Below are 22,306 nucleotides of genomic sequence, written 5' to 3' on the forward strand. Positions count from 1 at the left end.
CGTAAGCCAGAGGAGCAGAGGTGATGCTGGCTTTTACCTTGGGCTGACAGCAGTGAGAGGTGGGAAGCTGGAGCCTCGGATGGCTCAGTACCTGTAATGGCATCGCAGCCGTTGTGGCGTGTCCATTGCCGGCAGTGGACGTGGCACTGGATGAAAATGGCTCTTGATGTTGGTGGAAGTGTGTGGAATACAGACGCTAATGGAGATGAACAGTATGATCCTCTCCCCTTCTCCTCCCCACATATGGTCTTCAAGCTTTTGTCTGATTCAGGGTTGTATGTAATCAGCTGGGAGCTGGTTAGGTGTTTTACTACTTCTTCAGAGGAAGGGGAAGCGGTGAATAAAACAATTATTAGACTGAAGAGTTGTGCCACCCCGCAACGGGTGGGATGTTCTTCTCAATGCCATTAGGGATGAGAGGAGGACCCCTGCTGCTCTCTTGTCTTTTCTTCGATAAAAGGCTAGGAATGGGGTTTGCCTCATACGTGTTAATGCTTCAGTGTTTTCGCTGAGGTCCTATCAAAGATTTATCCACAGGGCTGGAGATTTAGGGGAGGACAGGGTGGTTATACAGCACTTGGTAAGTAAGGGGTTAAAGTAAGTTTCCATGTGTCCTGTCACTGTTTTCCATTTATAGGGAATCTGACAAGCTCCGAGTAGAGAAAATATCCTTGCAGCCCCGTGTCCCTGGTAAGCAAATCTTTGTTGTATTGCAGCCAAGGAGGAGGAGGACAGAGTCTGTCCTTGGAAGCAAGCTCTTAGCGAGGGTGTGCTGCTTGCTGTGCGCCCTGATCAGTGTGGGGAATTGAGGTGTGTTGCGCTGGCAAGAGGGAGCGTTGCTGGACATCCCCACAGCCGAGGGCAAGGCCCTGAGGAGTGGGGAGCATCCTGAGCTGTGCTCTTTCCTCATCGTCTCCTGTGGAGGGACCTTCCTGCTGCTCTGTGTTGTAACCACAGTTCTGTGGATGCCAGCAATACTTCAGTCCCACCATATACCTGGCCTGTCTTGTGGCTGAGCTGTGAAGCTGTGGGCACTTCCAGTAAGTTTTCTGCCTTCCCCAGCTGCTTCCTGTAATCCCAAATTTATGTTCGGCTGGGGCAGTCATCCTCACTGCTGATGGTTTTGCCATAGGTAGTAGAGAGTTGGTGTAAGCTGGCTTTTCAGGGCAGATTTGTAGCACTGCTAGTCCCGTCATCCTTCAGCACCGCGTCAGCCTGCACTGCAGATGAGTTTGTGGCCATGAAACTTGTCGCCTGGTGGTAGGTCTGAATCTGCGGAGGGAAGCAGCTTCATCATTACGTTTCCAAATTTAACATATTTGCATCAATTTTCAGCTCGGGCTGTGTGGTCATGAGGCAGAAGGAAAGAGCTCACTTCCCAAAGTGATGATGGATTGTTGGACTTGCGAGTAGGAGCGGCACAATGTCAGTTTAAGGCCTTTTCCTTGTCTATCAGGCTGTAGTCCTGCAGGAGCGTGGCAGGCAGGTGAAGAACTGTTTCCCCTTCATGCAGCTGCTGCTCTATTTGATCACAGAGGTGTTGGTTAAAGAGTTTGTTTTAAAAATGCAGGTTTATTTTGTTGAAATCTTCTTATCATCATCTGAGCGGACTATCTTGAAAGCAGAATGCAACTGTTGACCTGAAATTGAATTTTCTGTTGTTTTGGATCACTCCTGCCTTGGCCACAACACAGCCCCGCAGCCAGGATGACACCTGGCGCTGGTTTTGGTGTTACTAGCCAGGGCTGTGAGGCACAGGCAGCTTTTAGGACACTGCTGCTAAGCTGGTGCCCGTTTATTGCTTTACACGCGCTTTAGAAGCCATGGTTCTGCGGTGAGTTTCACCCACCGCCGTGGATTGTGCCTTGTGGGTTCCCTTAGGGCAGGAGGGAGTGCACTTAGTGGCTGGCAAGCGTGGGCAGGAGCCAGGTGGCCCCGTGCCTGGCTGGTCGGCAGGTTCGGTGACTGAGCCAAACACACTGGACAACAATCAGGTGCTGAGGGAGTGCTTGTGTTGTAAAGCAGAACGAATACACGCTGAGGCATTCCGGCATGAACCGTTTCCCAAGAAACTGAGGATGATTTACAGAAAGGGGAGGCAATGAAGCATGTGGTAGTGGCTCTGCAGCATTTTAAAAACCTGTTCTTCTCTCTGAGCTTAATCACAAGCACTTAATATTTTGGGAAGGATCTTCCAATGTCTGAAGTTTTGGTTTATAAACGATCGCTCTTGATGATCTACCTTCAGTTTAATAAGGGATTCCACAAAGTCTGTCTTTATGAAATTAAATCAGTGTTCAGGGCTTACGTATTGCTTGTTTATGGGGCTCTAAGCTGAAGCTTTTGTCACCAGGTAGAACTCAGGAGGTGAGTTTTCCCCAGTATGAATATCAAAAGATTTACAGCACTGTATTGATTTACTTGTAAACGAAGGGCATGGCATCTGGCTGCAGAAGCAGCAGGAGGCAAGAACTGAGGGGTGGTTTGATTTTTTGTCATGTTGACGCTTCTGGTCACTGTAAACACCACTGGAGCACGGTGTTCTGCAGCAGGGAGGAAGAATAAATTCCTATCTTACCCAAAGTCAGGAAGATCTGATTCTGGGCTTGAGATAAGCTTCTCATTGCATAGGGATTCGGAAGCGGCACCCGCATGCAAACAGGGTCTAGTTGAGCCTCTGAGAAACAGCACCACCTGTGAGACAGGCGGTGTGCTCTGTCAGTGTGGTGTTTGTGACACCTTTCAGTTCTTGACGCTGCGCACACTGTAATTCCTTGGCTCCAGATGTTACAGAATGGTTGTATTGTGCATATCAGTAATACCAGAGCACTGAAAGCACGGCAATCAAGAACTAATTGAAGAGAGAGCATCATCAGCCATCTGCTATTTATCTCTTCCTTCCAAAGTCAGCAGTCAGACTGGAGGAGTCGCTGGAGCCGGCTCCTCTTCCAGCAGCTAATGAACTGGAGTGTGTTTTGCCAAACAAACTTCAACTCAAAAAATACTAATTTATTAAGAAGGTAATTTATTTGCTGTGGCAGCTGGAACGAGCTGCTGGAAATGGAACCCTTCTCGGAGTCGTCAGAGGATTGCCCCTGGGAGCAGCCGCTCAAATGGAAGCTGTAATAAGAAAACAGAATGCAATCAGGACTTTCTACTTGTATCCCCCGGGGTCAGATTCTGCATAAAGCAACATTGTATGAATAAAGATTTTAATAAAGCAACATTGGTGGATTGTTTAAGTCAGGCTTTCTGTCTCCTCTCCCTCTCTTGTTCCAGCAAGTGGTGGGCTGAATGTTTAAGGTGTTTTGTCACTGATGTTTCACAGTTACTCCTGCACTACCACTTAGTTGGCACAGTGATGCATATAGAGTTGCCAGGTGTTCATGTTGGTTTTTCTAAGCTTTTATTGAAGCCCTTACGGGTCAAGTAAACAGCCGTCAAAATCTTTTCCTGCAGAGTGCAGGGGTTTAATCTGCCCGTATTTCCTTTATAACCCACCGCAGCGTCTCCGAGCTGGGAGGTGATGCTTATGGTTCGGAATCATAGAATGATACAAGTTGTAGGGGATCTTAAAGCTTACCCAGTTCCAATCTCCTCAGGGCATGGGCAGGGGCACCTCCCACTGCGTCAGGTTGCTCAAAGCCTCATCCAGGTGGCTTCCATCAGCGAGGAAGCGACCAAGAGCTGGTGTGTCTTTCCAAGGATGGTGTGAGCCACTGCTGAGGTGCTGTACATCTCCTGGGAATACAGGGATGGCCTTTGACCTGGCCCGGAGCACCAGTGTGGTGATGTGGAACAACCAAAAGCACCTGCTTTTGTATAAACTAGAGTTTCTTCATTGAAACATCAGGGTGCAGCATTGCGGAGCTTTATAAGAACTGTTTTGGGGGTTTTGAAGGGGGGGATGTTCTGGGTTTTTTGTCCCCTAGCAGTGTGTGGTGACAATTTTTCATTGCATCCATCTCTATTTTTGAGGTGCTGGTTTGCTCAGGGAGCAGGACGGCATTCCTGCTTGTGTAGAACAACTTGCAGAAAATGATGGAGATGCTTTTGAGTTTCATACAGCTGAAGTCACCAGTTTTGAGAGCTGTTTTTACAAGCACTTTGCTGCATCACTGCCATGTAATTCTGGAGTGCTTGGCCTTTAGTAACTGGGTGAGAATTCATCCAACTGGAAGATTTTAAAGTGCTCCTGATTATGTAATGAACATAATTTTACAGAAGAATGAGCAGAAACAACTCTGAACCAATGCAAAACCACAGGGCTTTGGAAGTAAGTACTTTCCCTGAATTTCTTTCAAATTCTTTCCCTACAAATTTTTATTGATTCTAAAAACTAGAAATGAAGTCCTTGGGAAGTCCTTGGTTCATGCAGCCCATGCGCTGGTGCTCTGTTGTGTTTGCTCTGTGGAGTCTCAATATTTTTGAGAGACTGGGGATAGGGCTTTAAGTGGAAAAAGGAAGGATGGAGAAGGAATCCCCTTACACCCTTTATTCCAGGTCTTTTATTTAGTGATCAAAGCTGTAGCTGTGTTCTGTTGAGCTGCTGGAGAGATTCTCCTCGTCCTGCCTTCTGTCAGAGTGCATCCCTGGATGTGCAAAAGTAGTTGCTGTGTGGAAGAGGGTCAAACCATGGAAGGATGGATGCACAGTGTTTCCCTGTCCAGTGGATACAACCTTTACTATAAAATCCTGGATTGCAAGGTCCCCTCTGAGTGTTTGCCTGAACAAGGCAGGCACAACCACATATTCATGGTGCTGTTTTTCCTTTCTGTTTAGGTGTATCCTGCACTGTGAGACCTGACTGGACCCGAGATCGTGGATTTTTATTGAGGTGGTTGCTGCTCACCAGGATGGCTTTGGAGCAACCAGCCATGAGGTGAGAAGTCCTGTATCCTAGCATCATCTCAGGGGCCACACAGATCTCTGCAGCTGCCTCGTCCTTCAAGGCTGGCAGCTGGTGAGGAGCAAACCCTGTGGTGAGTGTTTCAGCAAAGGAAACGGGAATAAAAAGCGGGGTATAATCCTAGCAGGCTGTTCTAGGGCAGCGGCTGCTGTGCTCACAAGCTGCGAGCGAGTTCCCCTCTGGGATCTTTTCCAGTCTCCTGCAGTTTCCCTTCTCATGAGGAGGATAACACCGTGCAAAGGGAACTGAATTATTCAGGGTGTGGTGGTTTTCTCCCCTTGTTTCAGTGCCCAGTTAACTTCAGAGCCACCTCAAAGAGGTGGAGTTGGCAGGTTACTGAGCAATGACTCCCTCTGGCTCTTAGGATGTGCCCTGTCCGAGCGAGGCTGACATCCCAGGAATTATGCTGCAGTGCCATGAAGCTGGCGTGGTGTCAGAAAATCATTTTTATCTTTCAAGACTTGCTTTTTCCAACTTTTTTTTTTCTCCTTTGGAACATGGAAACATCTATTTTTTATGAAGTCTGTCCCTTTTGATGAGCATCTTCACCTGAAGCACTTACCCTCGGAGGGCAGAGTTTAAATGTTACACATGTGATTATTCTTTTAATTAATGTGTGTAAATGCTTCAATTCAGGGGCTTCAACTCATTTTCAGGATGGCTGATAGTTTTATTTGCTGTGGCCACAGCAAGTTTGGGGTTTAATTGTCTTTTTTAATGCCTGCTGGGTTTAATTCTGTTTAAGTTATTGCAGCTGGTGTTCAGGTTTTAGCCTTGCTGGTCATTTTTGAAGCCGGAGGGAGCGATGATGATAATGCCGGGATCTTTAATCCGATGTGTAATGTAGGAACGGTTTTGGTAGGAACGGTTGGACTCGGTGATCCGGTGGGTCTCTTCCAACCTGGTTATTCTGTGATTCTGTATACAGCCACCTGCAGATGGGGACACGCTCCGCTCCATGCCTTGGATCCATGCTGGATCCCGCTCCCATCCACCTCAGAGTGAAATGCCAGGCTGGATAAATTGCATAGAGTGTCTCTTTTGATTTTATTTTTCTGAGCATACGGGATAACCTTGAAATCCTTTCCATGTTGGAAGCATCTTGGCCCCGTCTTGGTTAGGATAAGTTACGAGTGGACTAGTCCTAATGTAGCGGCGTCAGTCTCTTACAATGAGCCAGCAGTGGGCACAGCTTCAAGTAAAATTCAGGTTCTATGGGGCTTAATCCCCTTTTCATCTCCCCACATAGACGAGTACTTAGCGTGGTTGCCCTTACCAGCTGTGCTCTGGGGGCTTGAAGCGTTCCTGTGTCCAAAATCAAAGCCAGGCTTCGCACAGGGTCCTGGCATCTCCTGCCAAAGCGTGGAGAGCCAATCCTACGGCCATGCCCTCCGCTTCCCACGCAGGAGGGGGCACAGATGCTTGGAGGAGTTGCCGGAGAGCACGGGGTGGTGGCGGTGGCGAGCTTGGTGGTGGTAACGAGTTGTACCTCAGTTCTCAGATGCGATTTTACCGTGGTTCTGTGCCAATGTGAAAGGTTTTTTGAGAGGAGCCCACCCTCCCTGTCAGCGTTCCGATGGTCTGGTGTTTGAACGTGTAAAGAGCAACACTTCTAGGGGTCTGTGAGGAATGTCACACGGTGTCCCATCCTAGAGCCAGCAATGAATCCTTTTCTCCTAGAGCTTTGCTGTAGTTGCAGCACTGAACTCGCAGCAAGGCGAGGAGGGAGCGGGGTGGTTAGACTCTCGGTGCGGGAGAGGGAGAGAAAGGAGGAAGGTGCTCACCTGAGTTGCCACGCGATTCTTCCTCCTCCATCTCCTCCTCCTCTTCCCCTCCACAGCCCTCCTGGCACGCCAGGTACCGCCAGTACTGCTTGGAGAGAGCACCCACAGCCCCCAAGTGCTTCTTGACAGCTTTGTCACACCCGTCGAAGGCGCCCAGGCAGCAGAGCTCCCCGTGCTGCCGACCGGACTCATCCTCTGCCTCCTGCTCCCTTTGGTCACGCGGCTGTTCTTACGTCCCCTTGGAAATGACCCAGATGAACAAGAACCGCTAGAGCCTCTTGAAGTGCCAGAGCCTCTTGCGTTTGTGGCTGCAAAACTTCAGCGGAGCCACTGAGCCACTCAAAAACCAGACAGTTTCCATTCCCCAGGCACGCGCGCGGCCGCGGGAGCTTCCTCGGGCATCTCTCCAGCGAGGGTTGGAAGCCCTGGGAGAGGACGAGGTCCACGCCTTGTAGAGCAGAGGCCGGAGAGGTGCCTGCCGCCTCCCTTTTGGCAGCAGGCTGGGATTGTGGCGCTGGCGGAGGCCGCAGGTGTCTCCGTGGGCCAAGTGGGCACGAGGCCACATCTTGCTGGCGGTGACGCCATCCCGCAGCTTTCCCCCCGCAACGCCGCTCGCCGCCAGCCAGGAAGTGAGATCACGGTTTAAGGGAGGCTGGGAGCCCGCAAACACCCAGCGGAGACGGAGCAGGTCCCGCTTCCATCCCACAGGGATCCCGGTGCCATGGCCCCGGGGCTGGGGTGCTGCCTCCTGCTGCTGCTGCTGCTGCTGGGGGGCTCGGCGGGGCAGGGACCCCAGGCCGAGGAGGCAGCGTGGGGCAGGGCGAGGTACGAAGCTGTCAAGAAGCACTTGGGGGCTGTGGGTGCTCTCTCCAAGCAGTACTGGCGGTACCTGGCGTGCCGGCTGTGGCAGGAGGGCTGTGGAGAGGAAGAGGAGGAGGAGATGGAGGACGAAGAATCGCGTGGCAACTCAGGTGAGCACCTTCCTCCTTTCTCTCCCTCTCCCGCGCCGAGAGTCTAACCACCCTGCTCCCTCCGAGCCAGGAGCCTGTGCCCCCAGCCCCTGTGGACAATGCCCTGGGCATCGCCCTCCTCGCCCAGCGTACCCCGCGTTCCCACAAACACGTGTCCTTCTGGCACCCCCTGCCCCTGGCAGGGCAGCGTCCGAGCCCCTGCGTGGGGCAGGGCAGCTGCTGCAAGCCAGCTCTGCTGAGCATCCATGAAAAATGAAAAAAAGACACTTGCTGGCTCAGATCACTGCCTTTTCCAGGCTGGAGATGGCTGCTGGTGGGCGAGGATTGCCTGGACGTCGTCTCTGCCTGGTACTGCAGCTTTGGCAAGTGCTGTAAGACCGGAGACTGCAGGATAGTGAACAACATCACAGGTTAGGTGCTGTGCTGGCCAGGGGAGACCTGAGCAGCGTTTGTCTCTGCTACCTCACCCTGCTTGCTCTCTCTCTCTTGTTGGTTGTTTGTGTTTTTTTTCTTTTAAGAACTATATTTTAACAAGTGATGTCAGTAAAGGGCATTTCTGAGCAGGGTGCTGAGTTGGTGGGAAGGTGAGGGACTGAGCTAAGTCCTCTTTCTCATTATTCACTTGTAGTTGTGAGACTGTGAGTTTGCTCCTTACTGTACTGAGTATCTGATGTGGTTCACCAGGAGTCCTCCCTCAAGCCTGTAGCTCCCACGCGTACACAGTGGGACCCAAACTGGCCCCGTGTCCATCCCCAGCTGAGCAGGAGCACAGAGCCCTGCGTGCCAGGGTGTCATCGTGACACGTGGGCGGGTGTCATCGCTCTTTGCTGGCCCTGAGACTTCTGGCATCCACAGTCTCTGCTGGAAGCTCGTGAGGATGCTCTGTCCGGCCATCAAATACCTCCTCCGCTTCCCAAAGGAAAAAGGGAGTCAGTGGAAGATCTGAGTCTTTTAGCAGTCACAGGCAGGGCTCAGTCAGGCAGGGCCTGTGGGAGCTTGCTGCCCCACCACATTACCTCCTCTTACTCCACCTGCAGCGGTGGCAGCTGCTGGGCTTGCAAGTTGAAGCTGAGCTCTTGCTCTCTTTCCCGCAGGGCTGGAAGCGGATCTCGACAGGCAGCTCCACGGGCAGCACTTGGCCAAAGAAATCATCGTCCAGGCGGTGCGAGGGTTCCTGCAGAGCCCCCGGCCACGCAAGGCTCTGGTCCTCTCCTTCCACGGCTGGTCCGGCACAGGCAAAAACTTTGTGACCCGTCTGCTGGCCAATCACCTGTACCGGGATGGGCTGAAGAGCGAGTGTGTCAGGGTCTTCATCTCGCTCTTCCACTTCCCCCATCACAACTACGTGGACACATACAAGGTGAGAGCCAACATCACACTGCTGCTGTGTGGATGCTCCAGCGTGCTGGGCCTGGCTGGAATGGAGATCATTTTCTTCACGAAAGGCTGTAGGGTACTGCGTATGGGATGAGACTCTGGTCTCTTCTCCCAGATTAAAAGGAGTAGGATGAGAGGAAACGGCCTCAAGTTGCACCAGGAAAGGGTTAGATTGGATATTAGAAAAAATATTTTACCCAAAGCGTGGTGAAGCATCGTCCCAGGCTGCCTAGGGCAGTGGTAGAGTCCCCGTCCCTTGAGATGCTCAAAAAACCATGTAGATGTGGCACTTCGGGACATAGTTTAGCGGGCACAGTGGTGCTGGGCTGGTGTTGTTGGCGCACGGTGGCTTTGGGCCTGGGTGATCTCAGGGGTCTTTTCCAACCTTAGTGATTCTATGATAACACAGCGGTGTTGGCTGCTGCTGAGCAGCACTGGCACGGCCCCGAGGCCTTCTCTTTCTCCCACTCTGCCCCGGCAGTCACTGGGTTGGGGTGTGGAAGAAGCTGGGGGACACACATAGCAGAGAGCTGCCCACGGCTGAAGGGACGTTCTGTGTCATTTAATATCACATCCAGCAATAAAAACTGGGAGGAGGGGGTTTTGGTGTCGGAAGCCACTGCTCAGACTGGCTGGGTATCAGCTCTAGGAGTGAGAGATTGCCTTTGCACCACTGGCTTTGATTTCTTCTTTCTCTTTCCCTCGCTCATTCAATGCCCACACCTTTACTTGCTTTTGCTCCTCCTGTTCTCTTCCCTGTCCTGCTGGGTGGGAGAGATCGAGCCAGGGCTCACGCTGTCCCCGATCTCCTGGTGCCGGTGCCAGCTGCTGGGCTTCTCACACTCCTCCCCGCTGCTCTGCAGGCTCAGCTGGAGAAGCAGATAAGTGAGACTGTGCAGCTCTGCCAGCAGTCCCTGTTCATCTTCGATGAGGCAGAGAAGCTTCATTTCAGCCTCCTGGATGCCATCAAGCCTTTCATGGCTCAACACGACAACCAAGGGGATTACCGGAGATCCATCTTCCTCTTCCTCAGGTGATTTCTGGGATGGGAAGGAGCAAAGTGGTGGAATTTATTTCTTGAGGTGTGTGATGTGAGGAGCTCAGGCAGGGAGAGAGGTGTCCAAGGGGCTGTTGCCTCTGTGGGGAGTTTGCTCATTGATGCCGGGCACCCTTCCTGGGCACGGGGCGTCTGCACGAGGAGCTGACGTCCAGCTTAACTGGGACACCCGAGCCAGGATCTAGGCTCTGAGACGAGGAACCAGAGGGAGTGGGAGTGAGCATGGTGTCACCTCGGAGAGGTGAGCAGGGAGATCCCCGGCTCCAGGGAGCAAAGCTGGGGCTGCAGGTCTTGGTGGGCATTGTTGGGAGTGGGAGGGGGTTGCTGCAGGCTGAGGTGCCATCCCTCTGCTGTGCTGCGAGGGCTGATCCTGGTACAGGCTCATCCTCAGGTTTACTGATTGGAGGTTAGTTCCTTTCCCATTGAGAGGGAGAAACATTTTATGGCGTGTGTGCATCCCAGTGCTGTCCCTGCCCCAGGGCTAGGTGGGATGCATCTGGAGAGAGAAGTGGGGCATCTCCAAAGCGAGATGTGAGGTAAGCACCTGCCTGACGTAGCCAGTGAGAAATGCTGAGGAGAGACAAGAAGCTTGGGCCCCCTTCAATTTCGGATTTACAGCCTTCAGCTTAGGTCTGGAAAGAAGTATTCCCACAGGCTGGAGGTGGGCAGAGCATTTGTTCTCCATCTCCTGTCATCCAGACAAACATTCTCAACTCCAAGCTTGGTGGTTCCCCATGGAAGATTTCTATCTGCGCCGGGTGCTCGAGGAGCTGAGAACGTTTCAGTCCTGCCTGCATGGTGGAGGGAGCAGGTTACCCCTCATTCCTCGGGGCAGGGTGGCCGTGTTGCCGGCTGCGCTGAGGTGACCCTGTGTCCTACCTGGCAAGCTCTGCAGGGCAGGGGACATCAGACCCTTTGTGCCACCAAGCAGAGGGAGCAGGGCGCCTCGAACTGCAGCAGCGTGTAATCCTGGGGGAGGTTTCATCATAGCTGGTGGCAGGGTGACACAGGGATGCTGCAGGGCGGCTGGCTCTGCCCCAGGGCTCCTTTGGACACCAGCCTGGCCCTGCAGCTTCAGCCAGGTTTGAGTGATGGGGACAGGGTGGGACTGGCCAGCTGCCCTCAGCCAAAAGGCCGGGGTTGGCGGCGGGGGGAACGGAACAGCGCGATCTTATTAGTTTTGCCTCCCCTCCATGTGGGGAATGGGTCCAGAGCCTCCAAAGAAGAAGAGAGACAGGTGCAGGATCTGTGTCTCCCAGTGCCTCTCTGCCTCCCCACACTCATACCCTGCAGCCTGCTGGTTCCCAGTGTGTCCAGCTCCCCGGTGATGGGCACTCAGGGCAGGCTCTGTTGTCCGAGGCTGTTGCAAACCCCTCACCACCATGCGGTCCCTGCCTGGCCTGGAGCTGCTGGCCGGGGTGAGAGGCTGCCCCGGAGCCTCAGTGACTGTCACGGTCTCGCGGAGCCTTGTGTGGGAACCGCTGTGCTTCGTGCCCCAGGCACGGGACGCTTTGCCAAGGCCTGAGCTGCCACTTGAATCCCTGCCCTGGACCTTTACCTCTAGTGGGACTCCTGCCATGTGTGACCTACAAGGTCGGTGGCCTCCCAGCCAGGACAGGGGACGTCCAGAGATGGAGGATTCCAGTGGCTTCTGGACCCACCATGCGGGAGAAAGCTGCTGCCCCAGGCTCTGGGCTGGCACAGGTGGAAGGCGGCTTCATCGATGTCTATAGAAAGGGGTTCTTGGGGCAGAAAGGCGGTTCCTCCATGGCTGGTGGTCCAGATGCTGATCCTACACGGTGAACTTTTCATTGCTAATGGAACCGCTGCGGCCTGTCTGTCCAGGAGGCTGCTGGAGGTCCTCAGCAGTGTCTCCAACAGCCTGACTGACTGACTTCCCTTCTGTGTCCGCAGCAATCTTGGCGGAAACACCATCAATGAGGTAGCCCTGGACTTCTGGCGAGCAGGCCGGGTGCGGGAGGAGATCTCCATGGAGTACTTGGAGCAGCGGCTGCGGCTGGAGCTGCTGGAGCCTGCAGGTAAGAGCTGGGCTTGCTTGCAGGGTGGTGTGGGAAGGCTTGAGACGTTCTGTGTTCAGACTAAGTGCTGGCCAGCTCTGTACAAGAGGAAGGCCGTCTCTCTCCCACCACATCTGGCTGGATAAGCTATGACAGCCCTCCCAGGGAGACCCAGAGGTGTGCCAGCTCTCAGATGAAGCTTCTTTTTGCCCAGGGAGGGGGTTGAGTCCCCTTCCCTGGAGGTGTTTAAGGCACAGGTGGACGAGGTACTGAGGGACATGGTTTAGTGTTTGATAGGAATGGTTGGACTCGATGATCCAGTGGGTCTCTTCCAACCTGGTTATTCTATGATTCTGTGATTCTGATGTTTGCTTTGTCTTGCTACAGAGAATGGTTACGCCCGCAGCCACCTCCTCAAGGAGGACCTTATTGATTTCTTCGTGCCGTTCCTGCCACTGGAGTACCAGCACGTGAAGCTCTGCGTACGGGATGCCTTCTCAGCTCGTGGACTTCCATACACGGAGGCAGCCCTTGACGAGGTAGCCAGGATGATGGTGTTTGTCCCCAAAGAGGAGAAGCTTTTCTCTGCCCAGGGCTGTAAATCTGTAGCCCAACGCATCAATTACTTCCTTCCTTGAACGCCAGGTGGGACTACACCAGTGGTGAAGCTGATTCTGCACACCAGGAGCTGCTCTCCTTGCAGGTGAGGGCAGTGGTTTGCCCAGCCCTTGCACTTACACAAGGACAGATGAAACCTCTCGCTACTCTGAGGGCTGTTTGCAGGGAAGGAGGTGCCCCCTGCCCAGCCTAACGCGTGGGACTTAGGGACAGCCTGGTGTTTTAAAGTCACTTCTTTTAGCAGGTGGTGCCTGAGGTGGTGATTTGGTCGTGATGCTTTTTTTCACATGAGCGGGGATGTCCAAGCCCTTCGTTTGTTATCATGTAATGAAGGCTTTGGACAGCCTCCTCCTCTTGAGATGGTCCAGAAGCCACGTCCTCATCCCTGTCCTGTTTTCTCAGTCACTTTACAAGCTCTCAGATTACACAGATTACTCCTCGCTGGAGTTGAGGTCTTTCCTCTGTTGCTCTCCTGCGATCGCAAGGCATCTGCTGCTCAGGGATGCGCATGCCAGGATTGTGGTTTGTGCAGGGAGGCCCTCACATAGAGAAAATGCTTGAATAATCTCCTCTGGAGATGTCAAACCCGTAGCCTCTCACTTTGCAGCGTCCCTCTTCATCGGAGTCTTCCGTTGTATGGAAGCAGCTGTGGGGATGAGGCGAACTGCTGAAATAGTTTTTCTAAGCAGTTTGGTGAGGAGTCCGTTTGCTTTTCTGCAAAAGGAAAAAGGGAAGACTAATTCCCCTTTTGAGGGCAAAGAGCGGTTGAGGAGGATGGTGGCTGGAGGAACAGGCTGCAACTGAGTTTGGGTTTTTCGGGGATGCAGTGAGCTTGGGGGTTTTTTTAACCCCTTTTCTTTCCAGAATGTTGTGTGCTGTGGATTTTGGGCTGGTATCAGCATGACTACACTAAGGGGCTGTTTGCTGTCTGGGTACTTGCCAGGCGATAAGTATGTTACAGCAGGACCACAAAATTCCAACAGTGTTACGGGAATCACTTTGTGACCTCTGGGTCAAAACTCCCTTCCAACACAGCTGTGCTGGAGCGCTGAGGTGAAACAGTACATGCCAAGGACAGGGCTGAGCTCCCCGGACACCCCATGTTGAGGACCTTGGATCTGTTGGATCTGTTTTCAGCTTTGAACCTCTGAGGCGCCAGAGATGAGCAGATGAAGTTGACACGTTGAGCAGTTCTTGCTGTTACTCATTAAGGAGGTAGCGGTTGGTGTTACTATTTAGGGCAACTGTCAAACCGATGATGCAAGACCCCGCGCTCTGCCACGTCACGGTCACGTATGCTTAAGAATTAAGTCAGGATTTGATTGTGCAACCCCAACAGCCACAACTGCTCTCCTCCCACTGCTCCGCAGCCGTTTGATTCCAAAGGCATAAAGATTCTGCGTTTCTTTGCAATCTGGCAGAATTAAATAATTTTCCTTTTTAAAAGGTTGACCGTAATCTTGTCTTTTCTACCCAAAATAAAAAAGTTTCAGGTCAGTACTGAGCAGCTTTAAATATTCCTTAAAAAAACCCCAAACAACCCAGCACATACTCGGGTGCTTTTTGCCAATAAAATATTGCAACCTTTATTCAAAACAAAATGCAAATTGGCAAAACTTTGTGGAACGACAAGCAAAGAGGCCCTTCATAGGGCCTTATTTACATCAAGTTTAACACTGTTCGCAGTTCACAGTCAGACGATAGTGAGAGAATTAAATTAGAAAAACAACCAAAATATATTACAATAACAATTAAAACCAAAAACAGTTGACAACACTGGCAGAGTGATTGGTGATTAACATGTGTCATTTTAATCCATTTCTGCCCTCAACAAGTTCACTACCAATAACAAACAGTGTGCGGAGCCGATCAGGCTTTACCCCCCGTGCACAACGGACGCATTTGGAAAGATCATAGAATCATAGAATCATAGAATAACCAGGTTGGAAGAGACCCACCGGATCATCGAGTCCAACCACTCCTATCAAACACTAAACCATGTCCCTCAGCACCTCGTCCACCCGTGCCTTAAACCCCTCCAGGGAAGGTGACTCAACCACCTCCCTGGGCAGCCTCTGCCAGTGCCCAATGACCCTTTCTGTGAAGAATTCTTTCCTAATGTCCAGCCTGAACCTCCCCTGGTGGAGCTTGAGGCCATTCCCTCTTGTCCTGTCCCCTGTCACTTGGGAGAAGAGGCCAGCACCCTCCTCTCCACAACCTCCTTTCAGGTAGTTGCAGAGAGCAATGAGGTCTCCCCTCAGCCTCCTCTTCTCTGATTCTATGACCTGCTTTGGTACAGACACTTCTTATCGTGTAGATATTACAAATAACTCGGGTGTCCCATAACCTCTGATTTCCTACCACCAGGGAAGACGATGAAGGTTTTGTTCCACACTACGTGCCACGGGGGGTGCAACCCCAGTGCCCATCCATGCTAGATGGTGCCACTCCCACCAGAGTGGGAGGTTTCCCAGCCTGCCGGAGCCACTACTCTTCACTTGTCCTGCCAGCTGCTGGTTAGCAGCAGGGCAGGCTGATTGTTTTAAAAGAGAAGCCAGCAGCCCGTTACGCTTGCACAAACAGATCATCTGGATTCATGAGCGCTTGTCACAGCTGCTGACGCCTACGAACACCGAGGAGCAGACCGCAGAGCGCCGCAGCTGCTGGGGAAGCCTTAGGTATGCGGCACAGACGTCGTGGTCTGGATTCCTTTACGACTGCACAGCATAACCCACCCTCCCTGCCCACCTCCCCGCTGCCTTGTGGGGAGGGGCTGCTCTGTTAGCGCAGCCGTCCCGCACAGCTATTGCCCCGCGCTGTGGGGTTTGGATGCTGCTGCCCGCAGAGCCGTGAGCCATAAAACTCTTGCATAAGCCCACCTGGCGGGATGTCAACACGTGTGTTTGGCTGTCTCGCTGCCACGAGGCCAGCGGTGGTCAGGAGAAGTGTCCTGCGTGAGGAGGACGGGAACAAACACCCCCCCTTCCCCACTGTGTTCTGCATCAGCAACGCTGCTCCATTCAATTCCGCTTTCCCAGCAGCTAATTTCGGTGCAGTCCCAAGAGCCAGACTCTTAATTCAGTTTCACTCCTGTCAGCGCTAATGAAAAAGATGATTAATTTCAAGTGCTGCCACTCAGACAGCTGAGTGCCCCGCTGGGGGGGTTACAGAGGGCCTACAGTGCAGGAAGACAGGGAGAAGGAGAATTGCACCTGTGAGTCCCCACAGGAGCTGGGAAGAGAAAGTGCCCCGCGTCAGCTCACTTGGGTGAGCGCATGCGTTGTGCTTGGCACTCCCAGGCCCTACGTGACGCCATCCCCTGGTGCAAAAACAACTGCTTGAAATTCTGACCCATACTAGTCCAAGTGAGAGAGCCCAGCTGCACCTGCACCCTCACCCCACCAGGCCGCCTGACAGGGGTGAGGAATGGAATCACAACAGGAGCTCGTGCCTTGTCGCAGCCATAAAGAGTGGAGCAAGAGGTGGTCTTCACCGGGACAAATAATGGGGCTCCACCATCCTTAGGCTACTCTGAACATACTGTGCAAGGCTGCAAGCAGAGAAGCTGCTCCAGTAGAGACCTTTAAGGCTGAGCAGAAAGCCAGACCTAGCAAAAGGGAGAAGGAACAGCAACAGTTTTGGCAGAGTAGCTGTGGAAGGAAGAACAGCTGAAGGGTGATTTACAGCAGAATCAGCTTTCCCAGACATCATCGTTTCGCTCTCCTGCCGGAGGGTAAGGGACATTCCACTTTGGGAATAAAACTGTTGGGCACCAGGAGCAGCAGCAATTCCTATTTAGGGGAAAATCCCCTAGAGCCAAGTCAGCACTGCCTCTGCCACCATCCACCCACCTGATGTAAGACAACAGGTAAGAGCAGAAAAAAACACTCTCTGTAGGAGCAATGACAGGCAAATCCCTGAATTCCACTATCCTGCATCTCCGCCACTGGAGGATCAGCACTAAATAGGCTTCTGTGTTGGCCACAGAGGTTGTGGAGTCTCCATCCTTGAAGATATTCAAAAGCCTTCTAGACATGTTCCTGGGCAGCCTGTTCTAGGTGGCCCTGCCTGAGCAGGAGGGCTGGACTAGAAGGTGTCCGGAGGTCCCTTCTCGCTGGAGCCATTCTCTGACTCAGCAAAAGCAGGTGGGTTCTTCAGCTGTTCCTGTCCACTGTCCTGTCTCACTGCCCGTCGCCTCTGCCATGGGGTGGAGAAACCAGGCAGCATCTGAAAGGGAGTGGGGATGACCGGGGGGAACCAGCCTTTGCTGGGGCACAGTTTCTTTGGAAGGGTCAGAAAGGACTGAAAGAGGGGAGTTTTAGTATTTAGAAATTCCAGGAATTGTTTGGTGTTCTGTCACTTTTGCTGGAGCTTTTCTGGAAGCCTAGCATTCAGGAAAAAGAAAAAAGGCTTCTTTCAAAATAGTCATCAGAATGGGACTAATAGCCTTAAAATATTCTGGTTAAAATACCTTTACCCTGAGAATCACTCCAGTTTCAGTCTGTTTGTCCCAGGCTGAGCAGCAGCACAGTGGTGAAACCACATGATTGTCTGCAGGGCAAACAAGAGCCACCTCTCTGCCCCAAAGAAAGCTCCTGTACCTTTTCAACCCTTTTGATTACTTAAAAAGCCAAGTGAAGCAACACCTCAAGCTGCCTTCCCTTTGCAGGTCGCCTTTCCAAAAGCAGTTTGGTGCGCAGCAATGTACACCTTTTGATAAAGATGACTGAAAGAGATAAGATAAATCACAAAAGCCCTCAGCAAAGTCTACAAGATAACAGTTTGATATTCTGCCTCACAAGTGAGCACTGCTGTTAAAAAGCCTGTACTCGGGACTGCTAAGTCAGGATGAGTTACCCATGCTATACTTAAATTTGCCTCCACTTAGGAACCAGCTCACTGGAGTAAAACTGACTCGTAGGGATAATTAATTCGCTTTAATGCCTCTCTGTTGGAGTGGAGGGTTAATGCACCGAGACAGGGACGTGCACCGAGACAGCCCAACCTACTCCCAAGCACCAGTGGGCAAGGGTTCTAGACAGAAATGGAAGTGCCCCTCTCCTAAAAATCACACCTGTGCCCCAGCTTGACGCTAAATGCTGAAACTAAAAGCAGCACAGTTACACTTGAAAAACAAGTTGAAAAAGTGTTTTAGCCAAAAATCAAAGATTTAAGGTGCAAAGCAAGCCAGGTCCTCTACCGTCACCAACAGTGTGAAGAGAGCAGCATGCAGAGTAACATTTATTTGGAGCCAGGTATCAGGCCTGATTTCTTTCTCTCTCAAACCAGTTGAGGTCTTCCTACTTGCCAATACATTTACATCTCCAGGAGTTGTGCGTATATGCAGAAGTCCGGCTTTTTGGGGCCACAACAGTCTACAAAGAGCACTAGGACCAAGGAAGACAGCCACAACCACACGACTGCTTTCATTCTGGGATTGGCAGTAGGCATCAGAGACCATAACCCAGTGGGAGACTTTCGAGGCAGAGCCATAATATCTGCTGTCACGTCTCAGGCAGGGAAGTGCACAGTTTATGTGCATGTTCCCTGTGCCACAGCGTGAGATTTTGGCCTAGCCTTTGAAATACAGGAATAAATACCCCCCCACCCACAGCTGTGCTTCACCCACGTGCTGACATATCCCGTCACCTTCGTATGCAGGGAAGCTGAAAGCCTGTGAGACCAGTAAGCACTAGAAGGCGGCTCAGGAAGCCACCAGTATGAAGCGTTAAGTGTTACACCAAAGAGTAGGGACTGGTCCAGGGAATCCTGCAGCAATGAAAGTGTGTGACAGGCAGTCAAGGCTGCACTCCCTGGCTCTCCAGCTGGCCCCGCTGAGCTGTGACTGCCAAAGGAATGAGAAGAAAGGCCAGGGGCAGCGGAAGCTCTGCCTTACCTACCATGGGTCCTTAAGGTGGTGAAACTGAATTGAGGAGTCAACCTGGTAACAAGTTAAAAATAATCTAGAGTTTATAAAACAAAACCACCCACCCACCCAATAACAACACTGGCAAGTTGTGCAAGAGCCCCAAACTACTCACAAAAGATCATCAAGCAGCACCCGTGCTAGACCACTAGAAATCCCTATCAACTGAGTGAAGGCTGTGTGGTGGGGACGGGGTATTCCAGTGGTAAGTCTGCCCAGCATCCTTGATGCTTCCGATACAACAAAGATGAGAACATGTGATGGATGAGGTGGACGGGAAGGAAAAGGGATAGCTTCATATATTAACTCATTTTGCAGTTCTCATTACAGCAGCAGCAGCAGTGCTGTGGAAGTAAGCCATCTGGGCTAGTGCATCGACCTCCAGCAGCTCCGAATACTGTCAGTGCATTAGACCTTCCCCCCAACCTCACTCTTCAGAGCTGCCTCAGCTCGGACTGCTCAGCGGTTGGTACCAATGGAGCCCTGGTGCCTTTCCTTTGCCTTGTCAGGAGGCCAAAGTATACGTTAGTGCAGACAGGGGAGGGATCTGTACAGCCGAGCAGCCCGCAGCCACTCCAGTACTCCAGCTATCAAACATCAAACCAGCCTTCCCAGAGCGAGAACCTGCCATCAATTCTCCCACCTCCAAGGGAGGAGCAAGGAACTTCCTTCCCTTGCCATACCAAGCAGATCAGACTGACTAAGTAGGGACAAATACTTGATGTTCTGCCCCTTACAACTTTAATCTACCCTCTCCATCCCCATTCCTTGAGATGAACCTGTAAACGTGAGGAGAACTCAGTGATCTGAGGTACTTCACATACTCAAGTATCAGTCTTTCCTTTTGAAAGCATCAGTACAGAAAAAAGTCCCCCCCTCCCCGTGTATATTTCTCTTACCCCGATTGATAGTAGCTACCTTTGCACCACATCGCTGATTTCTTGGACACATGACAATAAGTTATTAAGGACGGGGTTTGCCCCAGGGACGCTAGCAGCTGTTGAAGACACCTGCAGTTCCTGCAGGCTGAGTTCCAGTTTGCTCACGGCTTCCCGGAAGGCAAATTTGTTGCGTGTATGCGGGATGCAGTCCACGTAGCCTGAGCAGTAATCCAACAGCTGGTGCCCTGTATCCACCAGCTGGCTGTTTGGTGTCGGCTCGGCAATAGCACTCGAGAGAAGATCTGCGCACTCCAGCAGGGCTTCCTTGCTGATTTTGTCTGCAGAGATTTTCTCAGCTGCCTGTTTGGTCTTTCTTAGTGCTACCTTCGCGCCAGCTGTGCCATTGGCCATTTTCACCGGGGAAGTGGAAGACGATGACAGAGGCACTTGAGGTGGAGGCATCACGGGCCTCCCAGATTTTCCACCAACAGGTGCTGCTGCCTTCTTACTCCCTTCGCTTGATTCCAGTCCATGCTGCGCTCCTGCCAAGCTGCTCAGCTCTTCTGCTGCATCTGAGCAGGCAGCTGGCTGTTGTAGGAGCTTCATCACTGGTGGTGGAGGTGGAGCACACTTTGGTTTTACCCGTCTGGGCCGGTCCCTGTCGCCAGAAGAAGTGACCTGATGCTCGGATAAGAGCTTAAATTTATTACCCTGAGAGTCTGTGCCAATGAGCTGCACGTCTGCTGGAGTGTGTTTTAGAGTGGGTGAGATGAGGACTGGCACTTTGTGGTTATGAGTGGTTGGAAGTATTGCTGCAGCCTTTACCGGAGATGACCACCCTGGTCTCTCATCATCCTCAAGGACCCCCTGCCGTGGGCCACTGTTTTTTTCTTTGCCCTTAGGAGCTGCTGTTAGTCCTGGACCCTCCTTTTCTTCCAATGCGGAGGGGGTTCGGAAAGGGAGTGCCGTGGCACCCCTTGGCAAGAGTTTTGCTTTTGGTCTCTCTCTGGTCAAAGCAGGGCCTTCTTCAAACCTTTTGGGAAGCAGATCATTGGCCCTCCCCGTGATCTCATCAGGCTGAGAGGAGGTGGACACTGTCCGTTCCAGCTGGATTTTTGACCTCTGGGAATTTCGGGGAAGGGTCATTGCCATCCTATCCTGCTCTGGAAGCCCTGAGGACATGGAAGATGTAGAGTTTGACCTTGGAAAAGGCTTTGAAGCTTCTTCATTACCAGTGGATTTTCCTGGTCGTAAACCCAGCGTCTTTTTAATCAAGCGTGGTGTAAAGAAACCAGTGATGCCCGACCACCCACCACCGGTGCTTACGCCCCCACCACTGCTGGTACCAGTGCCATCGTCATTGTAGAAGGTCCTCTGCACAAAGCCCCCACCATAGCACTTGGGCGGCACTAGGCTTGCGTCCTGCTGCGTGTGAGCAAAAGAGAACCCGTCCACATGCTGCAAGGAAGCAACAGAGGAAAAGTTACCCGTCAGCTCGTATTTCTTATGGGGCTGATTCTCCATCTCCCGGAAGGAACTGCTGCGCTTGGGAGGTGTGGGAGCATTCCTCTTCTTCATAAAGGAGCTGAAGAAGCCACCTTTTCTGTCCCTGGTGAAAGTGGTCTCTTTGGCATCCTCCAGCAGGCTGCTGGGTGACTTGTCCCTCTGCTTGCGAGGCAGTGCAGGAGACCCACTTGTTGGCTGTGTGCTTCTGATAAAACCTAGACAGAAGAAGCAAGAGTGAGTTTGTGAGATGCATTTCTATTTCCACCTCCCTATCCTGCAGCAGCTCTACCAGCCTGGCGTATTCAGCTGCCCAGATTCTGCATACACCAAGAGAGGAACCTGCACTTTTATTTTCATGCAAGGTTGGTGTGCTTTTGATTTGTTTTTACTTTTTTCCTACTTCTGGATGTGTAACTTGTCTGTTGTCTATACTGAGAAGGCCACTTAGGAGAGAGTTCAGGAGAAAGTGAAGTTGCTCTTTTCTTCCAGTCTCTTATTCCTTTCCTGCAGTTTTTTTTCTTCCTCCCCAAAACACCGCAAGAAAAATCTCATTGCGTTGCCAACTTTACTTTTGAAGCTGTCATTTCAAAATAAAGCAGTGACACTAAATTTAAAAGAAAAAAATACAAAGGAATTTTCTGAAAGAACATTAAACAAGCTGCAGTGTTTTCTATTTGCTAGTAAACAATTGTGATGCCGAGGTGGTCAACATTCCTAATGAAAGAGCAGTGCAAAGCACCTTCCCATGTCACGTTGTCCTGTTTTCTTCTGTTTCATCGGCAGCTTATATCAGCAGCAAGCCTATCCCAGAACACACGGCCTCTCTGCCGCTATCCCAGTGCCCATACCTGGTGCTGAGCTGGAAGCCGAGTGTTCCACAGTATCTTGCGTTCCTTCAATGTTCTCCTTATTCTCTGTCTGTTTCTTCAATGTTCTCGTCTTGGAGGGAAGCATGGGTAACCGGGGCAAGTAAGGAACTATGGATGAGGAGGAAGCTGTTCTTCCGAGCTCCTCTGCTACCTCTGTAAGGTAAAAAACAAACAATAAAGGGAGTAGTCGGAACAGAGAATGGCAGATGGAGAAGAAAACAGAATCTGGATCTTTACTGCAAATCCAGACTGGCAAGAAGAGATACATGACTGAGAAATATGAATTGTGTGGCTTTAGTTCTTGCTCAAGTCCGGAGGCACTCAGGGTAAGTAAGATGTTTTTTATAATACTTCCAAACACATTTACATCTTTATGAATTCAGAAAAAAA

At 51.6% G+C, this 22,306-nt stretch overlaps 2 protein-coding genes across 7 annotated transcripts in view; one reads left to right on the forward strand and one right to left on the reverse strand.

The window, feature by feature from the left end:
* Nucleotides 1-7,381: 7,381 nt before the first annotated feature.
* Nucleotides 7,382-14,140, forward strand: TOR3A (torsin family 3 member A). The gene is made up of 6 exons (XM_069862654.1): nt 7,382-7,664; nt 7,961-8,074; nt 8,759-9,024; nt 9,905-10,074; nt 12,013-12,137; nt 12,504-14,140. Exons 1-6 carry the CDS (start codon nt 7,415-7,417, stop codon nt 12,752-12,754), a joined length of 1,176 nt encoding a protein of 391 aa, XP_069718755.1. The 5' UTR covers nt 7,382-7,414; the 3' UTR covers nt 12,755-14,140.
* A 143-nt stretch (nt 14,141-14,283) lies between these two features.
* The window catches only part of ABL2 (ABL proto-oncogene 2, non-receptor tyrosine kinase), a 49,593-nt gene continuing 41,570 nt past the window's right edge, over nt 14,284-22,306 (reverse strand). For 4 of the 6 annotated variants that reach the window (XM_069862647.1, XM_069862648.1, XM_069862649.1 and 1 more), the window contains exons 10-11: nt 21,896-22,069; nt 14,284-21,262 (exon numbers count right to left, since the gene is read on the reverse strand). In XM_069862647.1, the coding sequence (XP_069718748.1) occupies nt 19,575-21,262; nt 21,896-22,069 (1,862 nt within the window). In that variant the 3' untranslated portion in view covers nt 14,284-19,574. The remainder of the gene's footprint in view (nt 21,263-21,895; nt 22,070-22,306) is intronic. The other 2 variants (XM_069862651.1, XM_069862650.1) reach the window with 1 other exon arrangement.

Source organism: Phaenicophaeus curvirostris, chromosome 8 (assembly GCF_032191515.1).
Source record: "Phaenicophaeus curvirostris isolate KB17595 chromosome 8, BPBGC_Pcur_1.0, whole genome shotgun sequence".
NCBI lineage: Eukaryota > Metazoa > Chordata > Aves > Cuculiformes > Cuculidae > Phaenicophaeus > Phaenicophaeus curvirostris.

Bases quoted from the DNA above. Each gene is read 5' to 3' on its own strand.
- TOR3A (XM_069862654.1), top strand. From the start codon at position 7,415: ATGGCCCCGGGGCTGGGGTGCTGCCTCCTGCTGCTGCTGCTGCTGCTG. The intron at 7,665-7,960 runs GTGAGCACCTTC...TGCCTTTTCCAG, and splicing joins AGAATCGCGTGGCAACTCAG to GCTGGAGATGGCTGCTGGTG. The intron at 12,138-12,503 runs GTAAGAGCTGGG...GTCTTGCTACAG, and splicing joins GGAGCTGCTGGAGCCTGCAG to AGAATGGTTACGCCCGCAGC.